General features: G+C 38.0%; 2 protein-coding genes across 4 annotated transcripts in view; one reads left to right on the plus strand and one right to left on the minus strand.

The window, feature by feature from the left end:
• The window catches only part of cacna1db (calcium channel, voltage-dependent, L type, alpha 1D subunit, b), a 109440-nt gene that overhangs the window by 40432 nt on the left and 49902 nt on the right, over window positions 1–19106 (minus strand). For all 3 annotated transcript variants that reach the window (XM_049580158.1, XM_049580161.1, XM_049580159.1), the window contains exons 4-9: window positions 17155–17294; window positions 16408–16550; window positions 13594–13746; window positions 11541–11737; window positions 8634–8737; window positions 8133–8302 (exon numbers count right to left, since the gene is read on the minus strand). In XM_049580158.1, the coding sequence (XP_049436115.1) occupies window positions 8133–8302; window positions 8634–8737; window positions 11541–11737; window positions 13594–13746; window positions 16408–16550; window positions 17155–17294 (907 nt within the window). The remainder of the gene's footprint in view (window positions 1–8132; window positions 8303–8633; window positions 8738–11540; window positions 11738–13593; window positions 13747–16407; window positions 16551–17154; window positions 17295–19106) is intronic.
• On the plus strand, window positions 1164–4809 carry LOC125891153 (C-type mannose receptor 2-like). The gene is made up of 5 exons (XM_049580167.1): window positions 1164–1301; window positions 2138–2357; window positions 2998–3330; window positions 3584–3681; window positions 4048–4809. Exons 1-5 carry the CDS (start codon window positions 1296–1298, stop codon window positions 4183–4185), a joined length of 795 nt encoding a protein of 264 aa, XP_049436124.1. The 5' UTR covers window positions 1164–1295; the 3' UTR covers window positions 4186–4809.

The following is a 19106-nucleotide window of genomic DNA, read 5'->3' on the forward strand; positions in this document are numbered from 1 at the left end:
AGGCACTGCATGTCAAAACCTGCCACCTGCATTACTCATGATGCAACTCTACTACTCTAATTGGGTAGAAGAGTCGGGTGTGTTCTGCTACTAGCTGCTAATGTAGCATCACGCCGCTAGCCTCAAGCAGAGATGAGGAGTGGGCTGCAGAGATCTGGTAAGATCACCTCTCTTTAAGTCCAAACCTTTAGATTTTTGTCATTTTCAAATTTACACTCTTCAGACACAACCAAAGCTGAGTCAAGTGACATCACTTGAGGACATTTACAGTATCAGACTTCACACAGCTCGCTCTGGAGCCACAGAAGGCTTCATTCAACTTTTTTCACATAATGCAGAAATACTCTCAAAGACCTGAAACAGCCAGTCTATCACTGGGATACCAAATTGAAAGATGCATATAGATCACAGGACACAGAACTCACAGATGAGCCCCACAGTGACACTGTTTTACCTGTGGTTCTTTCAGGCAGAATGACTGATTACAGCTTTTAATGGCAGAGAAAACACAAGTATCTGCCTTAAAACCAATAATCAGTAAATAAACAAAATTGTAGTGTGTAGACTTTCATGACTTTTTGTGGCTAAGGAACCCCCATCATACTGAACAAACAAACCAGTGTCAAATATACAGCACAAATATACATTCTTGACCTGTGATACATAGCATCAGCAAACTTTTACACTAATCAGTATGGGACTGAAAAGCCTGATAGGCAAATAATCATTGCCGTCACCACTTTGCATGGATTCAATGAACATGAGGTAACAGATAAATGTGTCATTTCAGCAGCTGCAAACCTCGTCACAGACTGAAAGACAGAGACAGAGCGCATACCATGATTGGAAAAGCTCTTCTTAGCATCACAACTGCAGCAGGCAAGTATTCCATATATATAAGTATATATTGTATATAAGTAATTAATAATTTTGTGCATTTGTCCTTGTGATGCCTTCAAACACTATTGTTTACTTCACTATACAGTACCTTTCTATTGATTGATGTTCAGACAATCATAATACAAAATGATATGAAGTGCTTTTATTCCCCAGACAATGATACATACATCAACGTGTTAAATGTAATGGAAAAAAATTCAATTGAATTAATTTTTAATGAAGTAATTTTTATCCGGCAGCACGGTGGTGTGGTGGTTAGCACTCTCGCCTCACAGCAAGAGGGTTGCTGGTTCGATCCCGGGCGTGGGAGCCCTTCTGTGCAGAGTTTGCATGTTCTCCCCGTGTCAGCGTAGGTTCTCTCCGGGCACTCCGGCTTCCTCCCACAGTCCAAAGACATGCAGGTTGGGGACTAGGTTAATTGATAACTCTAAATTGTCTGTAGGTGTGAATGGTTGTTTGTCTCTATGTGTCAGCCCTGCGATAGTCTGGCGACCTGTCCAGGGTGTACCCTGCCTCTCACCCGATGTCAGCTGGGATAGGCTCCAGCCCCCCCGTGACCCTCAAGAGGATGAAGCAGTTGAATGGGGGGCAATGAATGATTAATTTTTATCCATAATCTAATCAATGTGTATGTCTGTCATTACAGTGCTGAGTACGGTCTTCTCACATGTTGACCATCAGTATCATTTTGTTTATGACCGAAAGAACATGACTGAAGCACTGAAATACTGCAAAGTAAAATACACAGACCTGGCCACTATTGACAGCATGGAGGACATGAAGATCCTGAACAACATGGGCGATTTAAGCAAAATGATCGCCTCAGATGGCAGCTATGTCAATTCTCCACTTTTCTCCATCATTTTGTCGATCTATCACATCAGAGCCAGTTTGACAAATATGTAACGTAATGATCAGTGACAGGAAAATTGAAAGAATGAACTAAATTATTTGAACTTCACTGCTGCCTTCTTATGCACTCGCACCAGAGGGGCAGTCCACCAAACATCAGCCTCTCATGAGTAACAGATTGCCAGTGCAAAGTGGATGAAACTGATTAAGAATGATTAGTTCCAGGGCAACTAACAGTAATTAATAGTAACTTTGGTCACTGTTTACAGTCTGATGTTGATAAATGGTTTAATGTATTGTGCTGTAATGTATAGTCTTTTCAGTTAGTGAGTTTAGCTAAAGAAACATAACTTAAAATCCTAAAGACACAATTTCTCCCTTTTAGCCAGCCTGGATAGGCATGTACGATGACGTGAACAGCTGGGGATGGTCACAGACAGATAGAAGTTTCTTCAAAGACCAGGAGACTGAGTTCAGGAAATGGTGGACTGAAGAACAGAACAATCTACACAGCGGAGAACACTGCGTACAGATGTTTGATAATGGATATTGGAATGATGAACACTGTAATGAAACATTTCCATCGGTCTGCTTTAATGGCGGAGGTGAGAATTTTAACTACTGATCCATTGTTATGTGCTTTAAATGTTAAGTTCCTGTTGTAGTTTTAATGTTTCTCTCTTTCATTCATGAAAGTGTATGCTCTTTTTCTCTGCTGCTCTTTGCCATTGTGGTGTTTTGTATTATTTTGCCCTGACTGATTAGTATTCAAATGACGTTCCAGTTCTTATTCCTGCCTACTAAGCTCTGATTAGTTGGTTGATTTCTGACTGACAACTGCTTATAACAGCCATAAATGGTGACAAGCTAGACACCTGAATCACTGAACAAAATCTGAGATGTGGTGGTGATTCAGAGGTCTTGGGTGATCTTACCTTCATATTGAGAATTACTACGAGGCACATAGTGGAAACAAGTGTGCAATGAACTAAGATATGTGTGTACGTTTATTCAGTGTGTATTCTTTGGACATTTTTAGACGTGGTAAGGCTGCAACAGAATACTTTTAATAACATTTACTATGATATCAGTCATTATTTGTACAAATGCATTAGTTTATAGACATGGTTCTTTATATCTCAATGCATTTACCATGGCATGTATACTGCCACAGATGTGGATTGGATGGCAAACTACTGTACATGTATGATACTTTCACAACATTTCACTATGCTTTATTTTCAGGAACATTTACCCTCATTAACAACTCCATGACATGGGCTGCAGCTCAGAGCTACTGCAGAGCGTGCAACAATGACCTGGCCAGTGTGAGAAATGAGGCAGACAACCAGAAGATAAAGGAGCTGATATCCCCAGGACAAACAGTCTGGATCGGCCTTTTCAGAGACTCCTGGAAGTGGTTAGATGGAAGTGACAACTCATTTACATACTGGAAACAAGGGGAACCTAATAACAGGATCAAGAAAGAGACTTGTGTGGCAGCAGACTTGGGCCAATCCAGCAAATGGGAGGACCGGCCTTGCAGTGAGACCGCAGCTTTTATTTGCTACAGTCGTGGTGAGTGAATATTACGATGATGATTCCATCATTAGACATAGATTTAGGTTTACTTTCTTTGCAGACGCATTAAGGAAAAACATGCAGTAGATATCAACTGCTTAGGTTATAAAGTTGTCATAAAAGATGGAGCTGATTTCTCTTTTATCATTTAAAGTGTTGAAATTTGAAAGAATGCCAATTATTATACAAGTAGAAATGTTGTAACTAATAACGTCTATTTGTTTGTTTGTTTTGTTGTCGTTTCTCAAAGTTGTGCCTATTAAGAAAGTGATGAAAGTGAAGCTGGTGACAAAGGACTCTCCTCTGGATCTGAATGACTCTGCTGTGATGGTGGACCTCTTAAAGCAGGTTATTCACACATGACCTTTGTAATTTTATATGAAATTAGGTCCTACTATTTATATTAATTAGCTAACAACTAAATACAGCATGCCATGCAAAATGCAATGCAAAGTGTTAATATTTACATGTCATTATTGTTTTGAGTAGACTTGTATCAAACAACTGCCAAGGATAAAGGAGCTATAGTCATACTGGGAAGAAAAAAATGAATTAAATGAAAATATGTACATAAACAAGTAAATAGAAGTATGAAGTAAGGTGCTCCAAACACAGAGCTTCAAGGACAATGTGAAAAGGATGTAGGATTTGATCAGTTCAATAAGAAATTTTCTCTGTGTGACACTGTGTAAAGTAAATCTTTCTGTATCTCAGCTCAAACAGAGGCTGAAGGCCAAAGGAGTGACTGAAGGCGTCAAACTGAGCTGGAGGAAGCAGTCGGACGGAAAGGTCTTTCACAAGGAGGAGAAAAAGATGAAGAGAAAACCTACTGCAAAAAAAGATGAGTTTTAATGTCTGCTTTCATGGAAGATGTGTTTCCTTTGTCCTTTAAAAGAGGCATGTTTTGTCAAACAGCTGTTGTTTGCCTCTAATTTGCAAGCCTTCCTTGAGATATACAATTAATAATCTTATGTATTATTTAATGTAGTTTTATGCTTAAAATGAAACAACTTATGGGGTTGCTCACCTCATAGAGCGTGCACCCCATGAGCTAGTCCTTTGCAGCGACCCCTTTGCTGTCATGTCATGCTCTCTTTCTGTCCCCCTTTGTCGTTTATCTTCAGCTGTACAATCTAATAAACGCAAAAAAGCCCAATAATGATCTAATCCTTTTTTTAAAAGCAACTCATGAAAGTGCGTCACCCTGGTCCAATTCAGAGGCAGGACTATAGCACTAGTGTCTGCCACAGCATCTTTTCCATAGTACTGTTACTGACACACAAGAAGAAAGAGAACATAAAAGCATGAACGTTAGCAAGCTGTAGGTATAACAAGGAATGTCTTTGTTGCAACTGTGATGGACGATGAATAATAACCGCCATTTGAGGCTGCCAGCAGCAAAACTGTAGGCCAAAGCATCTAAATGCATTGTGATGCTGATTTGCATCTAGTGATGTGGATCCTGATAGACTGTTCTGTGTCAACACTGGACATACACAATTAAACATAACACTCAATGTTGGGTGTGAAGGAGTGGACAAGGATAGATACAGATTTAAATGAATGAACTGTTTGCATTAAAGCTACCTGCTGCTGATTTTTTTTTTTTAAATCTTATTTTGTTTTACTATTTTTGAATTTATTCACTGAGGTTTATTTAAATGTCTATTTTTATGCAAAATAAGAATAACCAAATTACTTGTGTATTATAGCTGACACCTAAAAACAGTGTCAACATCTATATGCTTATGCTGTCACCTAATTAGAAATGCAAACTTTCTGAAACTTCCTGCAAGCCCCTACAGTATTTGCTAATTTTTATGTAACTCTAGCATCTTTAAAATGACTCTAATGTGAAACAAATGAAGCAATCTCTGAAAACTGCTTTGCCTTCAACCCATTAATAAACATACTGACACATCATTGACATCCCACGTTCAGTGGGTATTTGAAAGATTTTGAAGAACAAAGGAAAAATATTTAAATTGTACATTTGACAACACAAAATATGCTGTCACTCCAAACTGCTGCTTGTGCTACCGTGCCATCTTTTGGTATAGACAAATGACTTTCAAAGAGACAATCACAGGCTTAATTTGACGATGCACAGTAGATTAGACGAGACTAAAACTAGCACTTAAAACAAAACCTATTATTGCTGTAGCAAAAAAGAGTCTGTAGCCTATAGCAGCAGATGCTTTCATCATGTAGAATTATAGGATGAGAGACTGTGGACCTCTACAGAGTGCACACAGCAAGGAAGCACACACCTGTTGCCTTCATCTCATCAAACATAAAGCTCATACCACCCCAAACCTTGGTACATTTCCTGACACCACATGCTCCACATCTCCTACATGATACAAGTATCTTCTACAACAAAAAGAAGACATAAGGTAGAGGAATCACATAGCAAAGGAGCTTTAAAGTTATAATACTTAAGGTTTTTATCTAATCAAAACTCGTACTTTTACAGATTCAGGAATACCTACTATAAAGGTAGATATTTTAGGATTGCCTTATAGGAAAAAAACTAATATGAGCAGATAACGTGTAGAGATTAAGGGTGTGCAATAAAAACAGTACTTGAAGACATTTTGTAGTGTTTCTTTTTCTGTTAAATATATCAGGACTAGAATTTTTAAAGAAAGTCTTATGACACTATGCAACCACCCACAGCTTAATAAATCAAAGTCATTCTTAATTTTTACTGCCAGCACAAACAGTCTGAGGCAGCCACACCTCCCATTTACTGTACCAGTCAAATGACTAGTCAGAAATGTACGTGTGAATGGATTCTAGTTATTCCAATTCTGGTTTTCTCACCGGAAAACCACACAGGGTGCAAACATCCTGCTAAGCCTCCTCCAGATCAGAATAAGCAATATTTTCTCTCTCTCATACATACACACACACAACCAAATATCCAGAGTTACCCCTGTGTTGTCATGGTGACAGCACACACAAGGCCACACCACAGAGAAGACCGAAAATCACAGAACTGCTGTCGCCCACTTTCTTAGTGCTTCCTCAGAAGTTGCTTCCAAGGTTGATAAAGTCACTGTTTTCACTCACTTACTTCACAGCACTGCTGTGGCACCCAAAGGAGAGGTTTTTTGTTTGTTTTTTTAGAATCCTGTAACACTAATGCAGGAGATGTACCTGAAGTGATTACAATTGACAAATAAAACTCATTAATGGAGGCAGTATTTTTCCCTAAGTAGCACACATGGTTGCTGGTTCCACAGGAAGGTGATCACAACCAACCTAACCTGCAGAGAGTTTATGTCTGCACTGATCAGTGGATAATCATGAGTATCCACATGTGTAATACATTATCATTATATACATTATTTGTCTGTGTATCATTTAATACTATCAAACAGTGTGATGATGCAGAACATTGTAGTTCATGTAAATGTGATGTAAGCAAACAGAAGACACACAAGGAAGAATATATTTCTAACCACAACCAAATTAATGGCAGCAATATCAAATATAAAGGCATTGTAAAATAGCATTGAGATAATGTCTTAAGAGGACTACTATAACACAATCCCACTACATGCTGCTAATTCTGTCAGAAAAAGAGAGGTAATTATTCAAGTGGTGAATGTCTCATTTTGGTACAATATGTGTAACTGTTTTCTGGGATGATTTCCTCTTATAGAAATGGTGTTTTATACCACACTGCACAAGATGACAACCCAAGAAAGATATATTTTATTGGGTATGTCTTTGTGAAGTGACATTTGCATGTGGTCTATAATCAGCGACATCCGATACCGTCCCTTTGTACTGAATATGAGATGTGATTGTCTCGTGTGAGCATGTCATTCTAAGTGTAACCTGTCAGTATGTCAGTGGAGCAGTTTTATGTGGTCACTCTTTACGTGCTTGGAAGTAGAGCCCAACCGATTTATCAGTTGACCAATTTTAGCGCCCGGTCACATATCACATACATATCGTATCAGCGTATATGTTGTCTGATATGCAATGATATAGAAAGTTTTTATTCAAAGAATTTAATGCAGAATAAGATGCCTAGGTAGTTCAGAAATGGTGTCAACACATAGTTTGTCCAGCAGGGGGCATCCTGACTTTCAATACTGTGACAAGAAGTGTGGAGTGAAAGACAAGAATCAGCTCTTGGTAACGTCAACCCTGTAATGTGTCATTCAACAGAAGACAAAAACGAGCAAAATACAACTGGAGGTAAATAAACAGCCAGCTCACTAATGGTTCAAAGAAGAAACCAGATGAGAATTAGAACATAAGCCAGCATGTTCTGACATATTACAGACACAGAAAACTTAAGAAACTACTCAGTCCAGCATATGTATACAAGCACTATGTACATATATAATCTAAGAATATGGGCTGAAATATCGATGTTGGAATTTTTACTCTCTAACACTGGTATCAGCATCAGCCCCAAAAATTCAGTATCGGACGGGCTCTGCTTTAAAGAGTCCGTCAACATCTGATTGTGGGAAAAAGCCATGTATTATTAGCTGAGCCAGGGCAGCGTGTCCCAGATACATAAAACATTTCCTTTATGATACATTAAAGGCATCAGTGAGCTTGAGCTCAGAGTGGAATAACAACAGATAGATGAGTAATGGTTTGCCCTCTTCACCTGCCTCCTTTCACCATGAATGAGACAAAGAGATGTGCAACATTATTTATAGGCAGAGGAAGTTAAGGCTTGGTAGCTCACAGTTATGTTTGCATTCTTCATTTCCCTGCTTTAGACAAGAAAGAAGAGGGACAAAATGAATTAAATACAGGAAACTCACGGTTACGCTTGCCCTCCTCGTCTCCTTCCTCCTCATTCTCGGGATCGATATCCTCGGCCTGGGTGATCCAGTCCAGGTAGCCTTTCAGGTCTTCCTCTAGCTGCTGTTTCTCACGTAGCTTCTGGAAATCTCCCCGAGCCTTGGCCTTCTCTCGCTCTTTGGAAAACTCTCTGGACAGGGCAGAGCATAATGAAGGTCACACCCAAGTCAATTAGCACTGTACAGGATCAGAAGAATCACCAAACAATCTACCCATTTTCTAAACCTGCTTATCCTGTTCAGGGTCACAGAGCTAACAATCAGATGGCTATTTATATTTGAAAAATGAACATGTATCAAACCATTTCTGAAATAAAGTTTTTCTTAGAATGTGAAATAAATTGGTGGCATTTAGCCTATCAAAACAAGTCATAAAATCCATCCATTAGTGAAAAACGAAAAAAGGACAACATAAAGTTAGAAGCACAGCACCAAACAACCATAAGGAAACTCTTTACCTACCCGCTCAACACACCCAAAACCAAGTTGAGAACAAAGAAGGATCCAAAGATGACCAGACTGACAAAGTAGACCCATGGCAGCTCAAAGCCCATTGCATCATTCATCTAAATACAAACACAGGTAGAGAAGGAGACATGTTAGACATGATATATTCATATTTTGTGTTTCATAATTCTTCACATACAATTATTTTCTATTTCATTAAAACTTGTCTAACTGAACTGCTGTACTCTAACAAACCAAAAGAGACTTATGACTCAAATTACGGGACAGAAAAGAAACGAGGAAGAGAAGGTATTAAAATTCTCATACATTTACAAAGACCAGTGTAATATGTATGATTTGCAGTATGTAGTATAATTCTACCAAATGGTTTCACAGCTGGTTTAGTACTGCAGTCATTCAAGTATTAATGACTGGCTAATGTGCTGGGATGATGGTGCATGCTGGCTATTTGTCATAGCGTCTGCCAGTAAAAACCACCTCTACTCATCTGCATTTAATACACCACACATATTATAACCATTGAGATGAATCAGTAAAAGAAACATGACTGAACGCTTGAATGCTTCTACATGTGCCAGGTATTAAGAGTTCACATCCAGGCACAGCTTAATAATTGACATTTTTTTTGTAATCACATGTATTGTCATTAGTGTAATCGTGCAGGTTTATACTTCTACAGATTACAGATTGCTCTGTGTGTATACAGTTCCCTGAACAGGACCCTTCCCTCATATTTTCATGAAAGGCATTCCTACAATCATCAATTCCACAACTATTCCACTGGGAATAACCATGAACTCCCCTATCTGTCAAACATCTCAATTACAGTGTGGTTTAATTTGCAGAGGTTCAGTAATGTGAAATGCTCTGCCATCTCATATTTTAAAATGAGCTCCTGCACCATTCAAGAAAGCTTTGTTATCATCTCCCCAATGTTTTCCTTTTTATTACCTGTGTAAACTGTCCAATAATAATAATAATAATAATAATAATAATAATAGCAAGTCATTTTAACTTTGTCATTTATTTATCACAAATAAAATTTGTAGTTTACTTTGCAAGTTTATTATTTTTTAATTTTACATGTAAAATAATATAAAACTGAGGTATGATTATTGTTGTGTATGAAATGCTTCAGAATATTTTTTTATTATTTATTTTTTGTTGTTGTTTCTTTTCTGTTTTGTTTTGGGGTTTTTGTTTTATTTTTTAATCTAAACCAAGTAGTAGTAATGAGCCAGTTACTTACGAGAATATAAGTAAAAAGAGTAGGTATAACAAACTTATGCCTTAGCCTATACCTTTTCAGTTTCTATTTTTTATTTTTCCTTTTAATTTAATGCTTTGTTGTTATTTATTCTTTACTATGCACATTTCTATTGGAAAATTGTTGACAAGGACTGAAATAAATTACTCCTACAACTACTTTTTTCTGCTGTTTATGGATATACTAATTTGTGTTTTGTTTTGTTTTTTGTTTGTTTGTTCTGGGGTTTTTTGCATATGTGTAAACAAATAAACTAAATTAACTAAACTGAAACTAAACTTCTTTTTTGAGTACAAGCCCTCCTCGCTTAGCTCATGAGTGTCACTACACCAGTACTGGATTTTAAATAAAAAGTAATTGACAGGAGGCAGATCAAAGCCCAAAAAGTCATTCACAGGGAAAGAGAGCTACAAGTAAAACTGAAGCAGATACTGTGACCACTAGAGGGCACCATGTGAGAGACAATTGCATTAGTAATTAGTGGAGGAGGTATTAGAAGACATTTATTAGTAATGGGGATATGGCAAATGACCACACTACAGAGCTAAAGTGCCTTTTCAAAAAGCTGTTTGGCAACCAGACACCAGGAGTTGATTGCTGAAGTTTGTCCATTTATAACCACAACTGGCTTTTTACAGTGCAAATAACCTCTACACATTTAACACTCAACTTTTTTTCGCCCCATGCACATGCATGCAAATCTACTTAGAGACTCATATTCCCTCTGACAAAAAAAAAAACAAAACAAAACACCAGCTGGCATGGCCTAGACAACACAACGCCCCGACTCTGCCTCCAGCCACAGCACAACACACTGCCGCCCACCCTGCAGCGATATCAGCAGGAAAGGTCAGAGGTTAGATTACATGTCTATCTATATATCTATCTATCTATCTATCCTTCTTTAAGGTTTGTCAAGTCTCCTTCCCTCACCGCTTTAACAGCGGCATTAGCATGGGATTGCCATGGTAACACATACATGCATAAGAGAAGTAAAGAGTGTGTGAGGGAGAAAGAGAAAGGACGACAGAGAAGGAGAGAGAGAGAGGTTCATTATTTCATAGATGAGGGTCTCCATCAAAAAAGGATGTGGGTGGATTGTGATGAAAACTCATTCTGAGTTGAGCTTCAATGCTGAGTGTTTTCGCTAATTAAAAGCTGTTGGTGATTTTTTGCTAATGAGAAGCAGAGGGTTGTGAAGTGAGCCTGGCGTTTTTAGCTTTAAAATACTTATTGTTATCAATTGAAAGACGGGTGATGGTTCAGACTCAGGATACAGCTCACAATAAGGACTACTCTGAAATAAAAAGGTCATACAGCTTAAATTTGTAGGCAGACAGACAGAAACAAAACGTCATTTAAGATTTCATATATTGAGGGTAGTATGTTAGTAGGGTTAGTATATTTCTCGTGGCCTAAAGATTTTCAGTAAAACCTAATTTATCTTTAGAAATCATCACTGTGATTGTCTGAAACCCAACACTTTCGTATATCATATACACAATGCACATTACCTTAATCGTGTCAAGTCACTTATTTCAAGATAAGACAAGGTTGTTACAAGGTTCTGTCAAAATCGAAAATATAAAAAGTGATACACATGGAATAATAACCCAAAAATAGTGGCAGATTACCCAATAGAGAACATCAGTCCAGCCCTCCATGGTGATGCACTGGAACACAGTGAGCATGGCAAACAAAAAATTGTCAAAGTTGGTGATGCCGTTGTTGGGGCCTTGCCAGCCCTCTTTGCAAAGTGTACCATTGAGCAGGCAATGACGGCCATGCCCTGATACTGCACACGGCGTGGGCTCTTCTTCTGCGAGGGCACCTGGGGGACACAGAGTTAGACAGATGAATTTACTAATCTACAGTATTTCTACTAGTGTATAATAATGTATAATGTATAATAAAGGCTAACCAAAGGATTAAGCTGAATTAAAACCACTGACACTAATAACTCCATGGTTTAAAACACTTCATGAGCTCCCTGCACTGATGCCTGTGCCTTCAGTTTAAAATGACACTTTTGTCAGTCCTTCAATTTCAAATGCATTTGTGTCTTCCTACTGCATAGACACCCATAGTTTTATTAAAAAGCCATCTTTCCAGCAGTGAAATACCCCTTTAATTCTCACCTAGGACCTTTTTTACTTTATTTCTCTCTAATATATAGCCTTTCACTACTTACAGTGCATGTAACAGCACTGCCATTATAACACTTGTCTTAACCTTTTTATTTTATTATCTCCTTTCACTGGTCATTCCATACCGTGTCTATTACACTAAGATGTTGTTCTGTAAAACTGTGTATTCTAGTTTTGTCAAAAATATCGAATCATCAATGCATATCCATTATGAATATCTGAAATGGTTTCAATACTCATTCTGGCAGTATTAACACACCAGTACCAACTGTGCTTTCTTGCTCTCTCTTCTTGTTAATTTGTTTATGTTTACTACAGTGCTTCTGCTGTGCTCTGCCTCTAACCAAGAAGAGAAATGTTGTTGCTGTCACGTTACAGCCTTGTTACATTTATCTTTTTAAAATGTTTTAATTTTATGCCTTCTCAACACTAGGGAATTCTTTTGTCATAATCATCCTTTTCTCCCACTCCTTTATTCTTATGTCCAGTAGGGCATTTTCTTTTGATTTCTCTGGCAAAAGCTATAATTATGATCATGATCACTTTCATAATTACTCTGTAAGAAGATAATCATCCACATTTATTTAAGCTGATCAGCGAGCACATAAATCAGCAGTATATCCTTTCACACTGTCCTCTGGGTTACATTTTATTACTAGATGTTCTGTCATAATGCAATCGTTATATAACCATTACACAAAATGACATACTGTCTGTATGCATAGTCAATGAATCCACAACATGTTCAATGTTCCCTCCTTCTTAAAATATCCACAATGTGCACACGCACACACAAATCCACACATCTACTCTTGTTTTGTAGTAGACATATGCCCCCTCCATCCACATACACATGAAAATCACGAGCTACAACTGAGTGCCTTTCTCAGGGCAAACAGAGCAGGGGGGGGGGGATTAAAGGGAGCTTCTATCCCGCTCTGTCATGAACTCTCAACTTAAGTCTACAATGCTTCTCCTGACGTCCACAAACAAACAGATCAAGAGGGGGGGGGGGGGGGGTTTAAAAGGTGTGTGAGAGAGATAGCCCACAGATCCCTGTGATTTAAGCTCCTGTCTGTCAACCATTTTAGAATATGACTGCGGTTGTATGCATTTGTGTGTATGTACACATAGTATGTACATACTTCATCTTTACTTCTTGAATGATTCTGCCACGTTGGAAGCAATGCTGGAGTAAAGGTCAAGCCTGTTTACATAATAGCCAGATATTAGTCATTTAATCACTAGACTTAATCCACCATCTGTTGTTCTGTCCTGTTTTCAGCAGCTTGCCACCATTCACATACAAGGTACATGTGTCCATTCATTCCCATTCCCAGGGATTAAAGCCTGTATATATCCTAACATGAGATGTATATGCCTGTTCATATTATAGGCTGGATGTGGGACTCAATTTTAAAATTGTTTAAAGGGTAAAAAAAAAAAATAGAATAAATTGCATGAAGTTCACCAGGCTAGTCTCATCATGGCTGAAACAAAAAAATTGAAAATAAAATAAAGCAACTCAGCGCTACCATACCTGTTTGTATCACGTAGCACGTGGCATGCATTTTCCCAATGAAGAGCTCCAGGCCGATGATGGCGTAGATGATAATGACAAAGAGGACCAGAAGAGCAATGTGAAGGAGGGGAACCATGGCTTTAATAATGGAGTTTAACACCACCTGTAAACCTGCAAACACACACAGAAGCAGAGGTCAGAGGAAATACATATAAATATACATGTATACCCCGGGTTTTCCAAATTTTAATTGCCATGTGAGAAAAGCAATAATGAGCAAAAGAACATAAGTATCTCAAAGTAAAAGACTAGAATGGTTCACTTGAATCAACATAGAGTTTATTTTTGTTATTCAGCCTAATAGCTTTGCAGAATTTCTCCACTCTTAACTCCAGAAACATAGAGTCATTTGAATCTAAAAAAGAGTGGCAACTACAAATTACTTTCATTACTTATTATTTTCTCACTTAAATTGTTTAGATGAACAATGTGCACAGAAAATCAAAGGGACAGATACACACTCAAAGAAACATACACAATACGCAAATCTATCAGCTGTTGTCATGACATTATCTATATCTCTCAAAGCCTTGTGGTATCACTGAATAAGTGCAAAACCAACAAACCAGCCTCTGTGCCTTTAGCAAACATGTCGAAATATCACAGCTTAATTAAACTGCACACACCATCCGACAAAGACAAATGTTAAAACTAGAATAGAACTGAAAATGTCGTCTCAGCTCAGTTCATCTTTCCCAGAAGTCCTTTCCTCACTGAAACCAGCAGCTGATACATTGCTATGGCAGCTCAAAGAATGCAGACACATTAGGGCAACTTCAGGTAAGGTCAAAAACGAACTGAACAGAAACAGTGAAGGAATCAGTATCTCCTGAGTGATACAAGAACTGGGCACATCAGTAAGGCTTAAGCAAATGTTTTCTTTTTGTAGGAAAGGAATTTTACAATTTCATTTCAAATATTTAAGGTAATATTTATAATCATAGATGTATTACAGGGGTAACCAAGTATAACAGATGTACAGATTGATGCATTTGAAAATTTGATCACTGCCTTTTATATCTCTTGAGGTTAACTGATTGCATTTTGGATGTTATACAAATTAAAGTTTTATGTGTGTCTTTAGAGGCAGAAAGCACTCAAATACAATTGTTACAGGTTACTTCAAACCAGACTTGTATAGCTTGTATGACAAGTTAAAATGTCTTTCATGAAAAGGATTTTTAGCCAAGGCACTATGTGTTGAAAATGTCCATACAATACCCATTTATCTTAAGACTAAGAAATAACCTTACCCAAAGCACCCTGCAGTTACTGTACCATACAAGCTACAGTACAACCTACATGATTTGCATGCTGGCTGTTTAGTATGGCATGTTATGTTTGTCTTTCGAGTGGACAGTTAAAATAACAACCAGTCCAAGTTACTACTGAGCTACTTTTTTATTTTTGCCACTGATATGAGTATAAAAAACAAACTAACACTCTGGTTAAGCTAACTTAAGAAAGCAGCTAACATAGGTTAGCCACAGTAACAGAACAAACTTAACATTGCTCGCTGCAGAACATTAACTTTATGCTGAAAATATAGCGAAAATAATAACAAATATAGTTGATATTTAACTACTCTTGTCTGTTTAGTAAATAACATTTGAGTCTAGCCTCCCTCTCACAAGCGTTAGTAACGTTATGTTAGCTTGGGCTACGGAAGTAAACCGCTAGCTAATACTAATGAGTAGAGTTCTGTTAGTTAACTTACTACTGATATTCATTGCCAACTCTTTAGCTAAGTTTTTACAAGGTAGTAGTTTTATGAGCTCCAGTTCTGTTCGTCTCAGGCAGCTGTCCTTTTTTTTTATTTTGGACAGGACAAATGGTGACATTCAGAGACAACAGTAACGTTGCAATTTGTAATGGCGCGCTCTAAGGTAACGTTAACTGGCTGACGTTAGCTAATGTTAGCTTTTGCTACCTACACTGTTGTAAATAACAACACAAAGAAACCTGTTTCCACTGCATTTTTTCACTGAGCGAACACTCCTGTTGTAGTTTATATATTAACGCTGATAAAATATCGTTACCACTGACTGTTTTCAGACTTTGGCTCCAGTCACGCACAGCTAACTTACCTGCCCCTACCGTAATGACTGTTGTGTTCCCTGATAACGGTCGGTAGAGGGCAGTATTCAGTCACCTTCATACCTCCTCATGTATAGGCGAATTATTGATATCAATACATAAATGGGAAGAGATAAAATAAACCCAAATATATCTTTAACTGTTTTGATGAGAAATTAAAGCATAAACAATAACCTAAAACCTTAATTACATTTTTGTATTTTTTTTCCACAGCAAACATTTTGTCTTGTCTCAACAGGAGAACCCAGGTGTTTCTAATAATATTAACTGTGGCTCTGTAGAGACCCAAATCAACATAAATACCCTGACACAACAGCAGTCCACACACAGGGTTTTTCACTTGTGTTTTTCTCTTGACTGATTAGACTTCTTTCTCAAGACTGCGTGGGTGTGTAGCTACACACTGTGCTTGATTGAGAGCTCTCTCCCTCACCAGTTAGCTGTATTGCACCTTTATCTTTTGTTGTTAGTATTACACAGAGTTTGGTGACCTGGCCCCATTTCAAATGTCTCATATCCAGTTAGGTATATCAACCTGATTTGGCTGTGTGGGCCCTTAAAGTCAAGAAATTAGAGCAGGTGATTCAAATCTTTATTTGAAACTTCTTTACAAGACCTAAAAAAAAAAAAGCTCAGTGTTAAACTTGTTTTATACAGTCTATGGTGTTTACTCACTAGGAACTCCAGAGACAAGGCGAAGGGGTCGTAGCACGCGAAAGGCTCGGAGGGCCTTGACGTCAAACCCTCCAGGTTTGCCTCCAGACTGTCCGCCAGAGTCAGCGTCTTTGGTTATCATCTCCAGAACCACACTGAACAACCTGATGGGGAGGAGAGCGGAAGAGGAGAAGCAAAGAGGAAAGGAGGCAGAGAGAGCAGTGACCAAGATGCCATAAAATAGAGCAAAATAAATACAATCAAGAAACTGAAAGCAAAAAACAAAAGCCATGTGTGTATGTTACACACATCTGTGTGCAAGTGTGTGCTCATACACATGCTTTATGTGTGTGTGTGTCCTGTATGTCTGTGCATATTTACCTTTAGTGTTTCACACCTCATCACAGTTTACATAGATGTCCTACAGAGGCCAGGTGGTCTACTGATAAAAAATCACTCTTAACAAGGTCATGTGTGTGCATGCGTATGTGTGCACATGTACCCATGTGAGCATGTACTGAAACATCACTGCTGTCTCGCTACTGGACATGAGGAGATTGATAAGCTGGTGAGCCACACAAATGATGGACAGCTAAATGTTAAGATACATGTGCAATTCATATGTGTTTGTCAAAGAATTTGAGGGACTGTATGAGTGATAGTGTGTAAGGTTTAAACTTATGTGTGTCCAAGAAACAATGTGTATGTGTTCATGCGTTTGACTGTGTGTGTTTGCATGTACACTTTATGTGCTACCTATCAACTCACCCCACTATGACGATGACAAAGTCCAGCATGTTCCAGCCATTTCTAACGTAGGAGTTTTGGTGCATGACCAGGCCGTAGGCAATAATCTTCAGAAATGTCTCTATAGTGAAAATGATCAGGAAGGCATATTCTACTGTTTCCTGTATAGAGAGAGGCAGGGGGAGAGGGAGGAAAGAAAAGAGAGAGGAGAACAAACACAAAAAAGTTTAGTTATTTAAGTTTTCTCAAACTTTAACAATGAAATTCACTGTGGGCAAAATAATGTGCATGGGGCTTGCAAAAATAAGCAGCAACAAGGCAAACAGGTATAAGGGACAACAACAACATTTTCCTTTGTTACCACAAAAGTTGGCATGGCAACCAAAGCAAGCAGAAATGTATCTTCGACTTGACTTTGATCAGCACTACAGCCTCCTGCTGACTTACAGCAAAACCACAGATCCAGCAAAATGTGATAGTGTCTAGAAATGCATTCCTTATATCTAAGACACACTCACACTTTGCTTTGCCATAATACCCAGTTTCATGCCAGTCCTGTTGCAAAAACCTATATTTAAGATAAAACTAAAGCCTGGTTTGGCCACTGTACAGACATATCTCCAGTGAGATTTGATTTGCACATCACCTCTACAGTACACACTGACTGTAATACTGAAAAGCAATTAAATGAAACAATTGTCTGTGAGCCAGTTCAGCCTGGTAAAATAAGTTTCTATGTATCTGCATCTGTGCACATGTTATCCTTAATGTGTGTAACAAAAAAAGCTTCATGTAGCAAGAACAGCTGCATCAATGCAGGACTGAACTCAAAGGGAAGAGAGATAAAATATGATTTTTTAAGATCTGAAATCTACATGCAAGGATGCAAGTGAATCTCATGAGTGGGTGTAGTGAATGTCTGGCTGTAGTTATACTGTTTGTGTGTCATGTCCCATTTTGTGAGTAGGAGCCTTAATATGACATTGATTTGGTCCAGGTTTCCAATTCAACAGCAAGATCTATATGCAACCATTTGTTTGTTAAAGAAAATAATAATTTAGAAGAGGTAGACCTCAAGCTTGCTGCTCATCTCACCGCAAACTATTGCAGATCTCTATGGAAAATGGAAAAATGATTATAAGAGGAAAAAAATGTGATTTTCTGTTTCAGCCCTGAGGGTAAAAATATTCATAAATATGCAATTCAACAGTCTCTCTTGTTAAAGCTCCAGTGTGTGCGATTTAAGGGGGATATATTGGCAGAAATGAAATATGATAAGTATGTTTTCTTTAGCGTATCACCCGAAAATGCTTCGTTTTTAAGTTTTTAAGTTTAAATTTTGAAATTTTTAATCTGACTCCTCCTCCTTGACTGCTGTAACACTGGAATTTCTCAGTTGTGGGATCAATAAACGTATATTTTATATTATCTTAAAATAAGAACCGCCATCTTTTCATCATCTTAAAATGAGATGTTTATATCTACATGAAGAGCAGTTAAGATTTTCCTTTACATCTGAATTAAGGTTTCCTTAAAAAATTCAGCTGCAAAAAACATTCTTAAGTCTTCACTTTAGGGTCTCCTTAAGTGTTTCTCCTGATCTCAGTCTCATACTTTGGGAATTGCTTAAAAGTTTGTTAAACTGTTACACAGAGGAAAAAACACAAGGTATCTCTGACTACATCTTCACTGAAACATGGCTTAGTTTATGGCGATAAAGGAGGAAAATGAAGGAATCCCGAGAAGACCCTTAATGATAAGTAACAAGTGCTTGTCTCCATTACAATTAATGATTGCATTGCGGTTTAATGCAACAGAATCGTTCTGATCAGTTATTGGTGAGACACAAGTCAATGGTGTGCCGCATCATTCACCGAGTTTCAAACAGCCCCATACATCTGCTGAACACCGTAGTTTCTGTCCCAGCAAGAGAAGGATGAGATAGCAATAACAGGCAGGCTGTCACAAGGGCA

This window comes from Epinephelus fuscoguttatus, linkage group LG7, assembly GCF_011397635.1.
Source record: "Epinephelus fuscoguttatus linkage group LG7, E.fuscoguttatus.final_Chr_v1".
Classification (NCBI taxonomy): Eukaryota; Metazoa; Chordata; class Actinopteri; order Perciformes; family Serranidae; genus Epinephelus; species Epinephelus fuscoguttatus.

Excerpts from the sequence above, each read along its gene's own strand:
- LOC125891153 (XM_049580167.1), top strand. Across the intron at positions 2,358-2,997 it reads GGTCTGCTTTAATGGCGGAG|GAACATTTACCCTCATTAAC; the intron begins GTGAGAATTTTA and ends CTTTATTTTCAG. Across the intron at positions 3,331-3,583 it reads TTTTATTTGCTACAGTCGTG|TTGTGCCTATTAAGAAAGTG; the intron begins GTGAGTGAATAT and ends CGTTTCTCAAAG.